This window comes from Hyaena hyaena, unplaced genomic scaffold, assembly GCF_003009895.1.
Source record: "Hyaena hyaena isolate Hyena2069 unplaced genomic scaffold, ASM300989v1 scaffold_217, whole genome shotgun sequence".
Classification (NCBI taxonomy): domain Eukaryota; kingdom Metazoa; phylum Chordata; class Mammalia; order Carnivora; family Hyaenidae; genus Hyaena; species Hyaena hyaena.
In genome coordinates, this window is record NW_024080849.1 from 2,076,858 (window position 1) to 2,095,360 (window position 18,503).

Sequence of the window (18,503 nt, forward strand, 5' to 3'; positions counted from 1 at the left end):
GGGTTTCTGGCCCATCTGTGAGTTCCAGCTCTGCCCAGCCATCCGATGCTAGGACAGTCACCCGCTATGCTTAGTTCAACAGGAAACCCAACCAACAGAACTCAGCTTATCTGAGGTAGCACCTCTCACTCACGCAGGTTCAAGAGTCACATAGAAATATCAATAAAGCAACTAGAGGCCACGCTTTCCATGCCTGGGAGAGGCACACATTTGCATGGGCCTCAAACCCAACAAAACATGGTGGCATACGCCTAGGAGAGGTCAGAGTTAAAACTTCGTTTCGTTTTCATAGTTAATCGCTTATATTCTTACCATTATTATATGTCCTTCCTATGCCTGAGGTAGAGGAGTCAATAGAGCCCCGCATAGGCTGGAGGGTCACCGTTGAAAAAAACGATACCGTATCACTTTTGGATGAACTGACTATCATTTATAGCAGTGCTCCCTGGAGTGTGATAGGAGATCCTCTGCGTCAGAATCACGAGGTGTGGTAGTGTGGCTTATATAAAAATGTAAATCTCTGAGCCCCACCCTGGCCCTATTGTTTACTTCTGGAGCTGGGGCTCAGGAAGCCCCATTTTAAGTGGTGATTTAAATGCATGCTAAAGTTTAAGAGCCACTGTTAGAGGCTCACGCAGGAGTAAGGAAACTTAATAGTATCATTATTAACGCTGAATGATAGACAAGGGGGCATTTAAGTCAACATTTCGGTAGCAGTAAGTAAGGACAATGTGGCTTATATTGGAAACCAGAAAACTCTTTCGAAAATGACCTTGTCTAATGAATTGAACACAATAGACTAAAGCCAAGTGACTTTCCAGAAAGATTAGCCTGTTTAAGTCTTGCAGGAAAGCTGGAGATGAGTCATAACATAAACACTGATGATGTCTTTCATCCTAAGCCTTTCCCCAGTCTCAGCCAAAATCAAGAAAGGACAGAAAACTGCCTGAGGGACAGGTGGTGGCATTTGCTGCTTGTCCCTCTACCCTGGGCCACCAGGGACCCTCCAAGAGCAGTTTCTCCACTTCCCACCAATCTCCTTAGCCTTAAAGGAACAGAAGTGGTTAGGAGCAGAGAGAAAGAAAGAGAATGGGGAGGGAGAGTGAATAGGCAAAGAAAGCCCTCAAGGAAGTTGTAAGAGGAAAGGAAATCCAAGGGAGAAGACACAGATGCCTGGAAAATGAAAGCAGACGTAGGAATGAGGAGGAAATGAGAGAAGCAACCACAGAAGAAAAAGTAAAAGGATTTATAGCACAAACTGCAGAGCCAGACAGATCCAGGGTCACTCCACCGAGGAGACAGGAAATCCTAAAAGGATGTGCCCGAAAGGACAGAACTGCGAAATACGTGCAGCGAAAACTGATAGAACCGAAAGGAAAAGTAGACAAATTCTTAAGCTTGAGAACAAGGTGCAGACATTCGCTTTTGCCACTTTGATTCAACATAATGCTGGAAGTCCTTGCCAGTGCCACAAGGAAACACACACACACACACAAAGAAGAGGCATACAGATAAGGGGAAAAAATTGTCCCTCTTTGTAAATGACATGATTGTCCACACAGAAAAGTCCAAAAGAATCTGCAAAGAACAAAACAAAAACCTCTTAGCATTAATAATAGTTCAGCAGGGTTGCAAGATAGAAGGTAAATATAGAAAACCCAATTATATACCTATTTACCATCAATAAGAACATGGCCACCAAAATTTAAAGTACAATACTATTAATAAGCACTGAAACCATTTAAATAATTAGGTATAGGGACGCCTGGGTAGCTCAGTCAATGGAGCGTCCGACTTCGGGTCAGGTCACGATCTCACAGTTTGTGGGTTTGAGCCCTGTGTTGGGCTCTGTGTTGACAGCTCAGAGCTTAGTCTGCTTTGGATTCTGTGTCTCCCTCGCTCTCTGCCCCTCCCCTGCTCAAGCGCTGTCGTCTCTCAAAAATAAATAAACATTGAAAACTTTTAAAAAATAATTAGGTATAAATCTAACAAAATAAGCATACGTTTTGTGTGCAAAGAATTATGCAATGCTGATGGGAGAAGTCAAAGCAGATCTCAATAAATGGAGAGGCATACGGTATTCATGAGTTAGAGGACAACATAGTAAATATGTCATTTCTCCCCATGTTAATACACAGACTTAAAGATTCAATGCAGGGGCGCCTGAATAGCTCAGTTGGTTAAGCATCTGACTTCTGTACAGGTCATGATCTTGCGAGTTGTGAGTTCGAGCCCTGCGTCAGGCTCTGTGCCAATGACAGCTTGGAGCCTGGAACCTGCTTCAGATTCTGTGTCTCCCTCTCTCTCTGCCCCTTCCCTCCTTGTGCTCTGTCTCTCTCAAAAATAAATAAGCATTTTTAAAAAAGATTCAATCCAATTCCTATGAAAGTCCTAGAAATATTTTTTTGTAATTATAGACAAGATTATTCTAAAATTTATATGGAAATGCAAATGAACTAAACTAGCTAAAGCAATTTTGAAAAAGAATCATGTGGGAAGAGGCAATCTACTCACCTTCAAGAGATAGTATATAGCTACTGTCATAAAACCATGTGATATTGACAGACAGATGAGAGAAAGCAGCATCTCCACAGAGTTATGTCAACTGATCTTTGACAAAGGTGTAAAAGCAATTCAGTGGGGGAGAGATGGCCTTTTCAACAATGGTGCTGGCCAAAAAGAAAAAAGAACTTCAAGATAAGTTGAAGTTATCTTGTATACCTATCAAGTATACCTTGCCGACGTGTAGCTCAAAATGGATCATGAACCCGAAAGTAAAATTAAAACTATAAAATTTTTAGAAAAAGAATCGGGAGAAAATTTCAGGATACAGAGCTTGAAAGAGTTCTGAGACTTAACACCAAGGCACAATCCATAAACAGAGAAACTGATACAGGAACTTCATCAAAATTAAAATGTTTCCTTCTATGAATGACCCTATTAAGAGAATAAAAAGATAAGCCACCGAGTGGGAGAATTGTTTGTAAACCACATCTCTGACAACGGACTAATATTAAAGAGCTCTCAAAACTCAACAATCAAAGAGCAACCCATTTAGTAAATAGGCAAAGACATGAACAAGAATTTCGTGGAGAAGAACATATAGATGTCAAATAAGCACATGAAGAAAATGTTCAGCCTCATTAGACATTAGGGGAATGCAAATTAAAACCATAATGAAATATCACTACACATCTGTAAAAATGGCTAAAATTAAAAATAGTGAAAACTCCAAATGCTGGGAGGGATATGGAAGAACTAGATAGCTCATCTCTACATTGCTGGTGGGAAGGTCATGTGGTACAGCTACTCAGGAAAACAGTTTGGCAGTTTCTTGAAACATTAAGCATGCAGTTACTATATCCAGAAATCACACTCCTGACACATATCCTAGAGTAATTAAAACCAATCTTCACAAAAAAACCTGTACATTAATGTTTATAGAAGCTTTATTCATTATAGCCCAAAACTTTAAACAACCCAGATGTCCTTCAATGGATGAATAGTTGACCAAACTGTAATCCCTCTATACCATGTAAATACCACTCAGCAAATTAAAAAATGACCTTTTGATATACACAAGAATCTGGATGAATCTCTCTAGAGAAATATGATGAGTTGAAGAAGCCACTTCCAGAAGGTTACATCCTATATGATTCAACTTATGTAACATTCTGGAAATGAAAAGATTATAGAAATCTTGGGGTGCCTGGGTGGCTCAGTTAAGCGTCTGACTTCGGCTCAGGTCATGATCTCACGGTTCGTGGGTTCGAGCCCCACATCGGGCTCTGTGCTGACAGCTAGCTCAGAGCCTGGAGCCTGCTTCAGATTCTGTGTCTCCCTCTCTCTCTGACCCTCCCCTGCTCACGCTGTCTCTATCTCTCTCTCAAAAATAAAACATTAAAATTTTTTTAAAAAAGAAATCTTTTCAGGGAGGGAATGAGTTTGGGAGAAAGAGGAGGTGGCTGTAAAGGGATAACATGATGCATCCTTGTGGTTATGGAAATGTTCTGTTTCTTGACTATATCAATGCCAGTGTCTAGTTTGTGATATTGTACTACAGTTTTACAAGATGTTACTTTGGGGGAAACTGGGTAAAATGTGCAAGGGGTCTCTGTATCATTTCTTAGAATTACACATTAATCTATAATTACCTTTTGTAAAATGTTGAAAGAAAGGGGTGTCTGAGTGGCTCAGTCAGTTGAGCATCTGGTTCTTGATTTCAGCTCAGGTCATGATCTCACGGTTCATGAGATTGAGCCCCGTGTGGGGGTCTGTGCCAACAGCGTGGAGCCTGCTTGGGGTTCTCTCTCTCCCTCTTTCCCTGCTCCCCTCTGGCTTGCACTCTCTCTCTTGAAATAAAGACATAAACATTTTTTTTAATTTAAAGAAAAGTGACATTAATATCTCATGATTTCTCTGGTAGCTCCTTCACTGTTTCTATTTAGCTCCAACTCACCAGATGGCGGGACATAGATCTCAGTCAGTCAAGGGTCTCCCTGCTTCCTTAAATCTGAGTTTCAGGGAGGTTAACTTGATGCCAGACCTGTGCTTGCTGTCATCATCTATGCTGGTGTCCAGCCTTCCGTCCACCTAGGACACGGCTGCACCTTTGGGGCTGATGGTTCCATTCTGGGGCTCCACAAGTCCTTTCCCTCAGTGGACCTCAGGAAGACTTCAGAAGCCATCTTGGGTCTATTGGCCAGATACACCCAGTGGGCATTTCTACTCCTCAAGCCCAGGGGCTGAAGGAAGCCAAGGACTATGCTTGGGAATTGGGGGCACAGTTCTCCTTCATTTTAAGGTTCCTCGGCTTTTTCAAGGATGAGAGGGAGGCTTTAGATGAGGCATGGCTAAGTGACCACAAAGTGCACCTTGTGATATCTTGTGTCCCCACCTGACTCCATGTTCAGTTGGTGGCTAAGGAAGGGCTCTGGGCCCCTTGTCATGTCCCTGCTGTTATCCAAGTGCTCTTTGCTTCCTTTTGGATTCTTCTTTCTCTCAGTTCAAACTTTATCTACCCCGAGGGCAGAGGAGACTGTGACACAGTGGATGTATTCTTCCAAATCCTACATCTTAGGTCCAGTCCTCACATTTTTTCTCTTGGGTTCTGAACATTCTGCTAAACCATCCTTCTCCTGGGGGGTGGCATGGAATCTCTTTGTTGCTGCTCAAATTGGTCAGAGTAACTGGACATATGGAGGAGAATCTTCCTGTCATTAGGTCAGAATATTATCCTATGACATATTCTACCATCTTTCTGCCCTTGGTCCCCTTACTCACTGGCTTGTCTTTCCCTTCAGCTTGTGGCCCAGGTCCTGGAACATAAAGATATAGGCTTTGTGATGGTGGATGCCAAGAAAGAAGCCAGGCTTGCCAGGAAACTGGGTAAGTGGGACTTCTTTAGGCATACCAGGAAGAAACAAATGTGTCTTACAAAAAAAAAAAAGTACAGTTTCATTTCTTCTCGCATGGTAACTGGACTATTTTTCAATAAATACAAAAGGATTCTGCACATCATAGTCTTGGGGTGGGGATGAGTTTTGTGAAAGTAGTATTGGCCTGAATTGCATGATTTTATGTGAATCCTCAAATGTATCTTTGTATCACTGTAGAAATTGACACCAAAGAAGTCAAACCTATCTTTTCAGCCCCTAGAGCGGGCTAAAATCCTGGCCTCCTCATCTCACTGCCATGGTCATCTCTATGGAAGAGAGCAGATATCTTCTTCCATCACCTATTATTTCCTCATATCTTGGGCAACACAAGATAACCTTAATAGTAGTGACTCTGGGGTCCTAGTGGTTTCTAAATGTAAAGCTAAACCCCAGCTGGGCATTGTCATTAAGGGCGAGAGGGAGGATTTAGATGCAGCATGGTTAGGTGGCCACCCAGTGCATGTTGTGATCTCTTGTGTCAATATGTCATGCTTAATTTCAAGTGCACTTTAAGACTCTCACACCCCTAAGCCCAAGGAGAGAGAATACAGGTAGTACCTCTGGTTTTGCAGCACCCACACACATGTACTGCCCATTTTGCCTTTTCTGCATGACCAGTGAAGAATGGCTCTTTAAAAATAGCAGGAGCTTATAAAACAGGACCTTTGAAGAAAGGTTAATTGGATTTGGAGTAGTAAACGAAGGGGGGTGGGGAGGAAGATTAGTGGCTTCAGGTACTCAAAAGTTCATTATCTTTGAGCATTACAAACAACTGTTCTCTTATTTTCAAGAAGACCAGCCTCTTTCTTTCTTTCTTTCTTTCTTTCTTTCTTTCTTTCTTTCTTTCTTTCTTTCTTTCTTTCTTTCTTTCTTTCTTTCTTTCTCTCTCTCTCTCTCTCTCTCTCTCTCTCATTCTTTCTTTCCTTTTTAAAGATTTAAATTCTATGAGACTGTATTTAGGTTAGACACAAGGAAGAATTCATGATTATAAAGTGATAATGCACTATTAAGAATGTCTGAGTATCGGGGCGCCTGGGTGGCTCAGTCAGTTAAGCGTCCGACTTTAGCTCTGGTCATGATCTCACAGTTTGTGGTATCAAGCCCTGTGTTGGGCTCTGTGCTGACAGCTAGCTCAGAGCCTGGAGCCTGCTTCAGATTCTGTATCTATCTCTCTCTGACCCTCTCCTCCTCAAGCTCTCTCTCTCTGAGCAATAAATTAAAAAAAACATTAAAAAAAAAGAATGTCTGAGTATCTCCCTGGAGATACATTAAGGAATATTTTCCCCGCCTTGACGAGGGGAACAGAGTATGTTAAACTCTCTCTCTAGTCAAAAGCAACTTAATGACTTGTTTCTCTTTACCCAGAACCTGTTGATTCCCTAGTCTTCTTTCCCATTGCTTCCATGGGAAGTTGAATTTGAGAAAATTTCCAGTAAATTTAGTTGGAGGAGAATAGTGGCATTCCAGTGATCTAAGAATTTAGGGTGTGTGTTGGGGGGGGGGTGCTGGGCAAGCTTTTGTAAGAATGGACCAGTGGGCTTTCTCCAGGGGACAGAGAGCTTAAAAAATCTAAATGAACATTTCTCATTCCGTTCAACCTGGAGGAATTGGAGCAGGAATTAGTTTTTGGTTCTCGGAGTTTACAGGACAGCAGTATTTTGTGAACCTGTGCCTTCATCATCATCCTCCTTTCCATTTGCCTGAGTTTGGTCTCCGTCAGGCTATGTCTGAACTACTACAAAAGCCTCCTAACTGGTTTTCACTTAGAGAAAAATCCAACAGCAGGACACTGACTGATATTCCCAAGTTACCCTTTGTGATCGGTCAAGGGTACTTGACACCTTGACCCTTTAGATTTACAGATGGTGCTCCAGGTGTGCCTGCGGCCTTTCGGACCTGCCCTGGACACAGCAGGCAGTGGGCCAGCCTCCTTTCCTCTACAGGTTCTACAGGAGAGTTCCTTTGGAGAAAGCATTCTCCAGCTAATAGAGAGTTTGAAAACAATTAGTCTAAGGAACTAAGGATGACATGCAGTTGGACCACATGCCAGCCTGAGTTATTTAGCATTCCTGGAGGGAAATGCAGTTTTCCAGCATCGAACATTTGCTAAAGCGCATAGCATTACGCCAGGAGCAATGGAGGGCAGAAGAGATGCAGAACTTTCCCTTGCAGATTATCAGCTAACTGGAAAAAGATGGGCAGAATTCAGCCACAATAGAAAAGTCAGCTGCTCATTCTGGCCATGGACGTTTATGGGGTGCCCGATGTGTCCAGGCTCTGTGCACGCTGCTGGGGGTACCAAGATGACAGTGGTCCTGCCTTTGGGGGAGCTTACCGTTCCAGTGAGTTCCTATAAACGAAGCTGAGAAAAAAGCAATGATGGCAAGAGATACTGGCGTGACCTCCTTGGGAAAGAGGAGTCCTAAGCTGAGATCCAAAGGAACTGACCAGAAGGAGAGCAAGGGTGGAGGTCACTCCAAATTTAGGGAACCAGGAGAACATCTGGGTAAAGAACCACACTCTGTGACTTTTCCTTCACAGTCCCTGTCACCTCAGCACGAGGGCAAGAAGGAAGGAGAGCGCAGAGAGGATTAAGAGAGCAGGTCTAGCCAAGGGAGAATGTGAAGGGGGGAGGATTGGCACTAGGTTGTGGAGGGACTGGAATGCCCGGCTAAAAGGAGTCAAGTAGGCAGTGGGCATTGAAACATTTTGATGGGGGAGAATGAGGCTGCAGTATACTTGGAAAATGAAAACAGCAGTAGAGTAGAGAATCAAGCTTTCTTTCAAATTAAAGTTTAGGTGGGGCTGTTGGTTCTTGACTATGTCCATTTAAATGTGTACTTAGGGTATTCTTTCCAGGGGTGGTTTCCAAGGGAACTGACCCCAAGGTTAATGCCAGCTCCACAGATCCTGAGCCAGACTTCAGCCCCTGGGATGACTTTTCTTGCATCAAGGTGACCTTCTCTTGGGGGCTCTTTTTTTCTTCCAGGTTTTGATGAAGAAGGAAGCCTGTATATTCTTAAGGGCGATCGCACGATTGAGTTTGATGGCGAGTTTGCCGCTGACGTCCTGGTGGAGTTTCTCCTGGACGTAAGCATTTACCCACTGTGGCCATGCATGGAGCTGCTTGGGTTCCCACAGAGGGGGGTGTAAAGCCCCTAAGTCAAAGCGGAGAAGCTGGATACTCCATCCTGGCCTAAGACAGATCCCCATGCCTCACAAAAACCTAGGAGAACTTACTTCACAGTGCTATTTTCTCCTGGGAAAAAAATGTAGGCAACACATTAATTCTCTTAGCAGTTATACACCACGAACCCCTGAAGCCCCATTGGCTTTGTTCCAGGGCATCTGAAGAGGACCTGGGGAGAGCGGGAGAGAGAGATGGATAATCAGAGATGGAGACAGAGGAACAGTCAGCTGAGGGGGCAGGACTAAGGGCCCCCCGCTATCCCACTCCCCTCTCAGCCACAGAGGTACAACACTCCAGATCCATGTGCTCAGGCAGCTAGAGCAACCTACCTGATAAAGATGTGTTATCCATAGAGAAACGCACACTTTCAGTAGTAGCTGTGAAGTAGAATGCTTTTGAACAGATACCTGTACAGATAGACGACATCCGTGTCAATGATTCCCCGGATACTGGCTAGTGCACGGTGGCCTGTAGCCTCTTCCTCGTGGCCTCAAAAAACCCAGACAGAGTGAGTCAAAAGTGAGTTGAAGGCCACCTCCTGCAAAGAACCACCCAAGACCACCTCGGCTCTCTCGTGGACCCATGACCTACAAGCCCTAAAAATGTGAAGGAGGCAACAGAAAACTCTGGGTCAGCCCAGCACTGGCCCATCTCTGTCTGCTACGCAGAGGCTTTTAGATGCACGTAATGGAAACCAGACTCAACTACCTCAAAGCACAAATGGAAGAGCAGAGTGAGGGCAGATGTTAGACTTATTGATAAATCACAGGTAGTGCGCTTCTCAGTGTTTTGCCTTTGTCCTAAAGCTGACTATTTTTGGGTTGGTTATAAGACAGCAGTGGCGGGAGCTGATAGCACAACTCCTCATTCATACACAGTGAGGGGCGGTTGGAGGGGGGGGAAGGTGGGGGAGGATCTGGCTTCCCTCCTTCTCTTTAAAGGAAAGGAGAACTTTCCCAAAGCTTGCAGCACATCTGCCCCGGAGAGTCATTGGCCAGAACTGGGTCACATGCCATTCCAAACTCCATACGGACAAGAGAAATAGAACTGCCCAATTGGCCTACCCCTTGAGTTACGTCCATTCCTTGGAAGGCATTGCCTCTGTGCGCACTGAGGGTGCATGGGGTCCACAGCTTCCTGGCAAAGTATCTTACATGTGTGCCCAATTTCCCCACTGAGGAAGGCACAGTTCTCTTGTTGGAACATATTTCATATACGTGTGTGTGTGTGCGCGTGTGTGTGCCATTCTAGCTAATTGAAGATCCTGTGGAGATCATCAGCAGCAAACTGGAAGTCCAAGCCTTTGAACGCATTGAGGACCAGATCAAACTCATTGGCTTTTTCAAGAGTGAAGACTCGGAGTGTAAGTTGTCTGTCAGCCCCACCTGTGAGTCTAAAGGCTAGATTCCCAACCGGATAGGTTACATGTCACCCAGAAAGAGGATGGGCTGTCGGCATATCCTGTGCTGGGTGGGATAGAGGGAGAGCCTTCCTTGCACCCTCTGCAGTGGGTGGGACGCAGGTACAAGAATGATGCAAAACAGGCAGGGATGCTGCAAGAGCATTAAGGTTGGGCTGTGTTCTCCGATCTTGATCAGAGGTGATCAAGGGGAGGTAAGTGTTTTACAAAATAGAGAAAAGTCTTCTTCCACCTGCCCACCTACCAGTGGGCCTCTCCCCTAAAATAAGTAAGTAGTGGGCTCTTTCCCTGACGTTGGGCCCTCCTCTGGTCACTGGTTGGAGAGCTTCTCAGCCACTTGGACAGGATTAGAGGAAAATTTGAGTCAGCAGGGCTTTGCAGCTTCCCACAATGTGGAAACTTGCTGGCCATCCCCACAGATGGCCTCCGAGGCTCCCTGTAATAGCACAGCCTCACCCTTGGGTTTAATCCCTTTGAACGCTTTGCGGTCAGGCTCTGGGTGGGCACAGGAATGCATCACAGCGCTACCACCACCCTTGCAGGGGTGAGAGGGTGGAGAGTGGGAGTCAGGAAGAGGAGGGCCCAGCAAAGCTACTATTGGAGTACATTTGGCAGCATGTCCCCATGAAGTAATCCTTTTCCTGAAGTCTCAGCTGTGCAGAGAAGGAGAGTGTAGGGGGAGTGGGCATAACCATGGTCGCATTAGCGCGAGGGGGCCATGCAGAGGAGGGCTGCTTATGTCTCTGGAACGTCCAAGGTATTTTGAAAATGTTTTGAAAATCCTTTGTGAAGCTGTTACCCATCTGCCATCTGGCATCCTTGGTCTTCGCGCCAACAAGCCACCATGTTCTCCCTCCCGTGACCAAATGTCATGTCTTCTCACATGTTACGTAAAAGTCTCTCTGCTGGGGACTCTCTACTCACTACTAGTGTGCGGGGGAAGGTGGCTAGCAGAAGTGGTTTGCCCAGTCCTCCTTTGGGTGATTTCACTGCGATCTTTCTGTTTCTTTTAGATGCTGGCTACTGTAGGGTGCTCTGCCTACCCCTTCTTCTTTCTCTTTGGTTTCCTTCCATTTCCCTTTCTCCTTTTCTGTCCCCACCCCTCTGTCTGCTGCATCCTCTGTGTCTCTCTCCTCCATTAAACTCAGGATAGCAGATAAGGAGGGAGGCCAGACCCAGACTGAGATAAAGAGCACATCTTCCAGTTCCTGTCCTCCCTGCTACACCAAGTGACAGAAACAGCTCCCTTTCATCAACACACATCATGGGCCTGGTCTATGCCAGGAGCTCCATATAGATGCCTTCATTTCTTTCTCATGACCAGCCTGTAGGGTGGTTACCATATTAACAGCATTTTAATGATGAGGAAATGAAAGGAACACAAAGGTTAAATTAGCCCACTATCACACAGCTAGGAAATAAATTGTAGAGCCACCATTTCAGTCCCAGGAAACTGCCGTTATAGCTGACACACTTAAACACTGTTTTGTGCTTTCAAGACTTACACACCTTTTCACATCATGGCACACACAAAATGTGGGGGTGCTTGTGCAGCCCATAAGAGTGACTTGGAAGGGATTTCGACTTAGAAAAACAAAACAAAACATCCTTTTGCTTTCTTTATATTCTACTACTACTGCTACTACTAACAATAATAATAATAATAATAATAATAATAATAATAAAACAAGATAAGAGAGAAGTTATCAATATTGCATTGCATAAATCTTCCAAATAAAATATTTTTAAGTATTTGAATGAGAATGTTGTACTGGCTTCTAAAACTATAGCTTTTGATAAATAAAAAATTTAAAAAAAAAGGGGGCACCTGGGTGGCTTAGTCGGTTAAGCGTCCGACTTTCGCTTAGGTCATGATCTCGCGGTTAGTGGGTTCGAGCCCCGCGTCGGGCTCTGTGCTGACTGCCAGCTCAGAGCCTGGAGCCTGTTTCAGAGTCTGTGACTCCCTCTCTCTCTGACCCTTCCCTGCTCACGCTCTCTCTCTCTCTCTCTCTCTCTCTCCTAGAAATAAATAAAAAAATTAGAAAAAAAAACTATAGCTTTTGAAACAGCAACATGCCATTCCTGGTGAAGGGTTGACAAAGAGACCTTGGATGGCAGCAAATGACAGGACAATGGTCATTGCTTTTTCTCTTTGATGGATGAGCAGTCTTCTCTCACCATTGAACAGAATTCAGGAAGTCTAATCTCTAAACTGTGCTTCCAGAGTGTGAGCATTCGTTCAGTCCTTGTGGCTATTACTTTCTTTTTCATCGATAAATGGAATATTCTCATGATAATTTGTTTTTTTTTTTTAAATATTTTTTATTTATTTCTAGGAGAGAGAGAGACAGCGTGAGCAGGGGAGGGTCAGAGAGAGAGGGAGTCACAGACTGAAACAGGCTCCAGGCTCTGAGCTGGCAGTCAGCACAGAGCCCGACGCGGGGCTCGAACCCACGAACCGCGAGATCATGACCTAAGCGAAAGTCGGACGCTTAACCGACTAAGCCACCCAGGCGCCCCGTTAATTTGAATAGATTTCAAATTCAAAGTTTTCCATATTATACATTTCAAAATAATGATGAAGCATTTCCTGAGGAATACACAGATGTTGCTCTACTGGTTTTACCTTTTTTTTTTTTTTTTCTGAAGATTTAAATAGTAAAATCACTAATGAGCCATTTCAATCTCCTTTTTAGGGTTGAATTCTTATCTTTGAACTGACAAACTTGGTCTTTAGGAATACCCGATACCAGATCAGGTTAATAATACTGATTATGATGATGATGAGCATAATAAAAATAGCAGTCATGCATTCATTCCTTTGATATTGGTAACAAATACAAACATTAGAGTATATGAAATAAAACAAAACAAAAAAAAAAGAGTATTTCACCGAGTGTCACAAACCGAAAACCATCACTGCTGACGACAGTCACAGCACCTGAGAAGATCCAGTCAGGGGAGTAGCCTCTCCGAGGCTCTCTGGGGCCATGATGCCTGCTGATGTCTTAGGCAGAAAATAACCGTTCTAGAATGCGGGAAGTTTATAGACAGAACAGTTACTTTCAGATATAACATTAACTACTGTAAAATTTTGAATGGTTGTAGAAAACATGTAGGAACTTTATCACCACACACACACACACACACACACACACGTCTCTCAAGGCTGTTGTGACACACCCGTGGCTGCGCACACTGACAGAAAGCATCATGATGTTCCATCAGGCACCCACATCTCTCTGTTCCTTCTTGCTCTTCAAAAGAGGATGGAGTCTTAGGTGGGGAAGCTAGGAGTGGGCAAGGCACCCAGGGAAGCCGTCGTTGAGAAACCTGTATTTCAGCTGTAATTTGGGGGTGATTGGTCAAGGAACTTTAATGGCACCAAAAGCATTGGCTCTACAATGATCCCAGGCCATCCTATAGAGCAAGAATTATGGAGGGGCCGTGGAGCATTGGAGGGACTTAACACATAGTTGGACTGGAATGGTCTTGGGAGAAAAGAGTCCTAAGAGATTTGGGACCAAATTAGGACCTGGAAGAACTGGGGAGCTACATGTACCAAGGGAGTTGGACATGAAGGTTCACATCCGGCTTGAACTTGTAGCTATGGATGCTAGTGTTGAAAGAGCATGACAACAACTTCCGGGGGTGGGGGCAATTCAGCTGATGTTAAGAATTCCAAACTGGGGGAAATCTGGAGCTGGAGTGAGGGCAATACCCAGAACGGGAACCCTTGAGAGATGGGAAGAAAGGTGAGGAAATGCTAAGGTAAGTCTGGGAAGCTGGAGGTTGAAGGCTGACTGTTGAGGAGCCTATTCCGGACGGGGAAGCTGGAGGGTCAGACTGGAGGAGCCAGGAAGGAGCTGGTCGGCCTCAGAACAGGACGTGAGGGCAAGGAAAACCTGGGACCAGGTGGTTAGACCAGATGCCCTACAAGAGAGCTGCTGTTGGGCAAAGTTAAAGGTTCAGGCACAGTCTGAAACCACACCCTGGGGAACCACCCTGCCCTGGTTACTCTTCTTCATCTAAAAAGGGATGTAGACTGGTTCCCTAGGGGAAGAAGGGACTTATCTGGACACAGGTTGAAGCCATTCTTTCCATCAGGGTAAAAGTTCATGGAGGTGGGGAGGGGGTCAAGGAAGGAGGATACAAAGGATTCTGATGGAGCCCACTGCAGCTTTAGACAGACAAAAATGACTGAGGTATAGCTGAAACACTTCCATTCTCTCCCACCTTCTCTCTGTTCATTCTCCGGACCTCCCACCCATCTTCTTCTCCTCCACCCTGTTCTCTATCCCAACTATCAGTAGATTTTCTGACGACCCAGTTACTTCTATGGGGATGAGTTTGTGTGAATGTGCATTAGTCTGTACAGGCATTCTTGTGAAGTTTTCAACCCCCTCTCATCTGTGTTTGTTGCACTTACCTCTATTCTAGCAACTATCACGTTGCACTGTGGTTCTCTAAGGAGCTATACCCTCTCTGGGCTGTGAGCCTTTGAGATCAGTGTCTTTGTCTTATATCTTGGTGTTCCCTGAGCCAGTATTATTCTTGAAATGTTTTTGATTGAATATTAGAAAATCTGCACGCTCCTAGGATTCTAGCCAAAGCTTATGCCTCTAGCGATTAAGAGACAGGGAATTCCACAAAATGAGAAGAAGTTAATCTTAAAAATGAATCATAGGATCACCAACTTTCAGGATTATGATTATAGACATTATGCAGAACCACCACCACCACCATTACCATTACCATGACCCTCACCTCTAAGGCTGAAATACCAGTGTATCTACCAGGTAACTATCAAGATGCAGTAAGGCACAGGATGGCCATCCTCATGTGTCTCATGCCTCTTGGCCATTTGGGCCCACATTTGGGACCAGAGTCAAGCATAGGCTTGATTAATTTTAAATCATCCTCCTAAGGGGTCAGAATAAAAATGAAAACTTAAAAAGAGGGAAAGAGGGGTGGCTCAGTTTTGGTTAAGCGTCCAACTTCAGCTCAGGTCACCATCTCACAGTTCATGAGTTCGAGCCCCGTGTCAGGCTCTTGCTGACAGCTCAGAGCCTGGAGCCTGCTTCGGATTCTGTGTCTCCCTCTCTCACTGTTCTTCCCCCGTTCACTCTCTCTCTCTCTCTCTCAATCTCTCTCTCTCTCTTTCTCTCTCTCTCTTTTTCTCTGTGTGTGTGTGTGTCTCAAAAATAAAATAAAACATTAAAAAGAGGGAAAGAAAAATGAGGATTTACCAAAAGGGGTACTCCTGCTAAGAAGTTTAAAGTACCTTCATGACGTCATCTTTGATTGAAGTTGATTTACATACTAAGGTGGATTTTCTTCTTTCTTAGCCCTCATTTATAGTAAGCTGCCCTCTCTCTAGAGGGCACACTTACAACTAGTGGGTGAGTTGGAGTGGAAGAACTTTTCCCTTGGGCTTAGAGTCTAATATTCTGTTTTTCTCCGTCTCCGAGTTTCCTCCATTTTCTCCTTCCCATTTACCGATTCCCCAAAACACATAAAAATGTGGTAAAATGTTCTTCTTTAGCTCAAGTGAATGCCAGTCAAGTCAAACTCCTTGGGCGGTGGGGAAATTGTGGGTTTAAATAGTACTAAATAATATCTACTGAATAGTTATCCTGTCAGGATTAATTGGCTCCCCACTTTCTCTACATTATTTAAAGAGAGAAATGTCTGCAGTGTGCATCTTGAAAAGGTCTCTTTCTTTGATCCATTTTCCTCTTAGATTACAAGGCTTTTGAAGAGGCAGCTGAACACTTCCAACCTTACATCAAATTTTTTGCTACCTTTGACAAAGGGGTAAGTACCTGTGAAACCCCGATTTACATACTTTTGTAGGCATGAAGGATTAAAATTTGAATTTTCCAGGACTTTTTTTTCTTTTAGAAACATTAATCATCCTCCACCCATTAATACTTCCTCCAGAAGTGTTAGAAATACAGCAGGACATCACTTTTGAATGGGAGAGGAGTACAAAGATGATAAATTCAGAGGATGGAAGGGTATTTCTGAAAACGGTCAATGAAAAGTGATGAACCATTCTTTACCACCTTGATCACTAAGAGTGGGCAGTGCATCAGCAGAATGTGCTACTGGTCACTGCTTCCTTGTTTTGAGAGCGATCCTCTCCCTTTCCAGGGTTGCACACTCCTCCCTCTCCTGGGCTATCATGGGGATGGCATGGGGCAGACTTTGGTCCTCTGAAGCCCTGTGTGCTTCAGTAAGTCACCTACATCTTCAAGAGATGTTGTTGACGTACTTGTCTATAACTCAATTGGATGGATGCCAGTCCATCTTTTCAGGACTTGGCAAGTGCTTTTATAAGCCAAAGAACAGCATCTGTGAGGGACTTTGAATCAATCGGTAGTTTATTTGGGGTGTACTGTGGTTGAAGTTCTGACTCCAATGGCCACTGTTTATCAAGTGCTTTCTATGTGCTGAGTACAACTTGAAATATTGCATTTATATGATCGCTAATCCTTTAAACAACTTTGAAAGGTAAGAAGCCCCATGTCCCAGGTGACAAAACAGATTTAGAAAGATCATATAATAACCAAGGCCTCCAGTGAACTAGTGGTAATGCTGAAATCCCAGTCTGTGCCCCAGACCCCTGCCGTTTTCCTTGGTACCACGAGCTTTCACAGAATACCCAGTACCCGTCCTTGAGATTCAGGGCGCCTGCCCACACACCCGCACCCACACAGCAGACACACATAACACAAAACACTCAGACACAACACACTTATAAAACACCCAACACACATATCACCCCCACAAACCCAACACACATACATAACACACAACACACAGAAGCACACACCACACAGGACACGTACAGCACACACATACAACACACAAACATGACACATATCTCCTCACACACACTCACACTTAAACCCATACCCACACTTACATAACACTGAGTACACACACATTCACACTTACACCCACACCTACACACATATAACTCTCTCTCTCTCTCTTTCTCACACACACACACACACACACACACACACACACACACCAACTAAAAACCCTAAATCACCATATTTGCTAGAACAAATAAATCTAGGACAAACTAAATCCTGATCACATTCAAGTAAAAGTTAATCAGAGAGTGGCCTACTGAAGAATAAGGCAGTGGGGTGAGGGGATGCTGATGGGCCTTTATACTATGAGAAGTTCAAGTGTTCTGTGAGAAACGAGGACACCTGTAAGGAAGCCTGTAGGTGCTGAGGCAGGGAAGGAGTATGACAGAAACAGACTGAACCAATCCCTGTATATATGTATGCTGAACCACCTCTATGGATATGGCCCTGGACGAAAACTTCTAGATTAAAAATAATCCAGGGGCGCCTGAGTGGCTCAGTCGGTTAAGCGTCTGCCTTCGGCTCAGGTCATGATCTCACAGATTGTGGGTTCAAGTCCCACGTCGGGTTCAGTGCTGACAGCTCAGAGTCTGGAGCCAGCTTCTGATCCTATCTCTCCCTCTCTCTCTGCCCCTCCCCTGCTTGCAGTCTGCCCCCCCTTTCTCTCTGTCTCTCAAAAATAAACATTAAAAATTAATTTTAATAATCCAGAAAAGAGTCTATAATCTGAGTCATGTAATCTAAACTTGAAGAAAATGTATCTTAATTGGTTGGATTAGAGTCAAAAGAGATCTTGAGCAAGAATACCAAGAAGAAGAATAACGATCACTTATTAAGTACTTTTTATGCACCAGGCTTTGTACTGAGAGCTTTACATAGCTTTTTCAATATCTCAATGTGCCTTTAAAGGAAGGATTAGTATTCTCAGTCTACACAGAATGAAGCCAAGGCACGGAGAAGTTAGGTGATTTGCTCATGGTCACATAGTAAGTAGTCAAGCCTGATATAATCTCAGGTCAGCCTGACTTCAAAGTCAACGCCATATACTACTTACTGTACATCAGAGAAAGAAACATACATGTGAAGCACTTTGCTGGCATCTGGCACATGGTAAACATTCAGTAAATGGTAGCTAGTCCTGCTGAGCATAAAAGGCAGCCATCTAAGCCCAGGAGAATGGAGACTGGAAGAGAATTTTAATAGAGAAGGGGATGTACAGGGAAGCCTAAACCGAATACATATGTCATTGATGTTCATTTATGATAGGCCACCAGTGACTGAGGTGGCTCCTGGGTAAGAAATCGTCCGAGGGAACAGAACCAGGCAGATGGGCTTGACCAAGCAACAAAGCCTCAGTTCGTAGAAGGGAGGCCCAGTGCTGAGTTCAAGTATTGTCTGTTTCCAGACATGCCTCCCGGCCCAGTCGTATGGCTTCATGTCTGTGGCCCATGAAGAAGGTGAGGTCAGGCTATAATTAAAAACTCAGAAACCTCTTCACTCAAGACTCTGTAAAACAGTGAGTCGTGAGTGTCCCCATTCACACAGTCTTGTTGGATTTTATAACGTTT

General features: G+C 44.3%; 1 protein-coding gene across 1 annotated transcript in view; it reads left to right on the forward strand.

The window, feature by feature from the left end:
* CASQ2 (calsequestrin 2) overlaps positions 1-18,503 on the forward strand; it is a 64,999-nt gene that overhangs the window by 19,765 nt on the left and 26,731 nt on the right. Inside the window, exons 2-5 of the mRNA XM_039242757.1 lie at positions 5,304-5,388; positions 8,428-8,528; positions 9,880-9,991; positions 15,792-15,865. Of these exons, the coding sequence (XP_039098688.1) occupies positions 5,304-5,388; positions 8,428-8,528; positions 9,880-9,991; positions 15,792-15,865 (372 nt within the window). The remainder of the gene's footprint in view (positions 1-5,303; positions 5,389-8,427; positions 8,529-9,879; positions 9,992-15,791; positions 15,866-18,503) is intronic.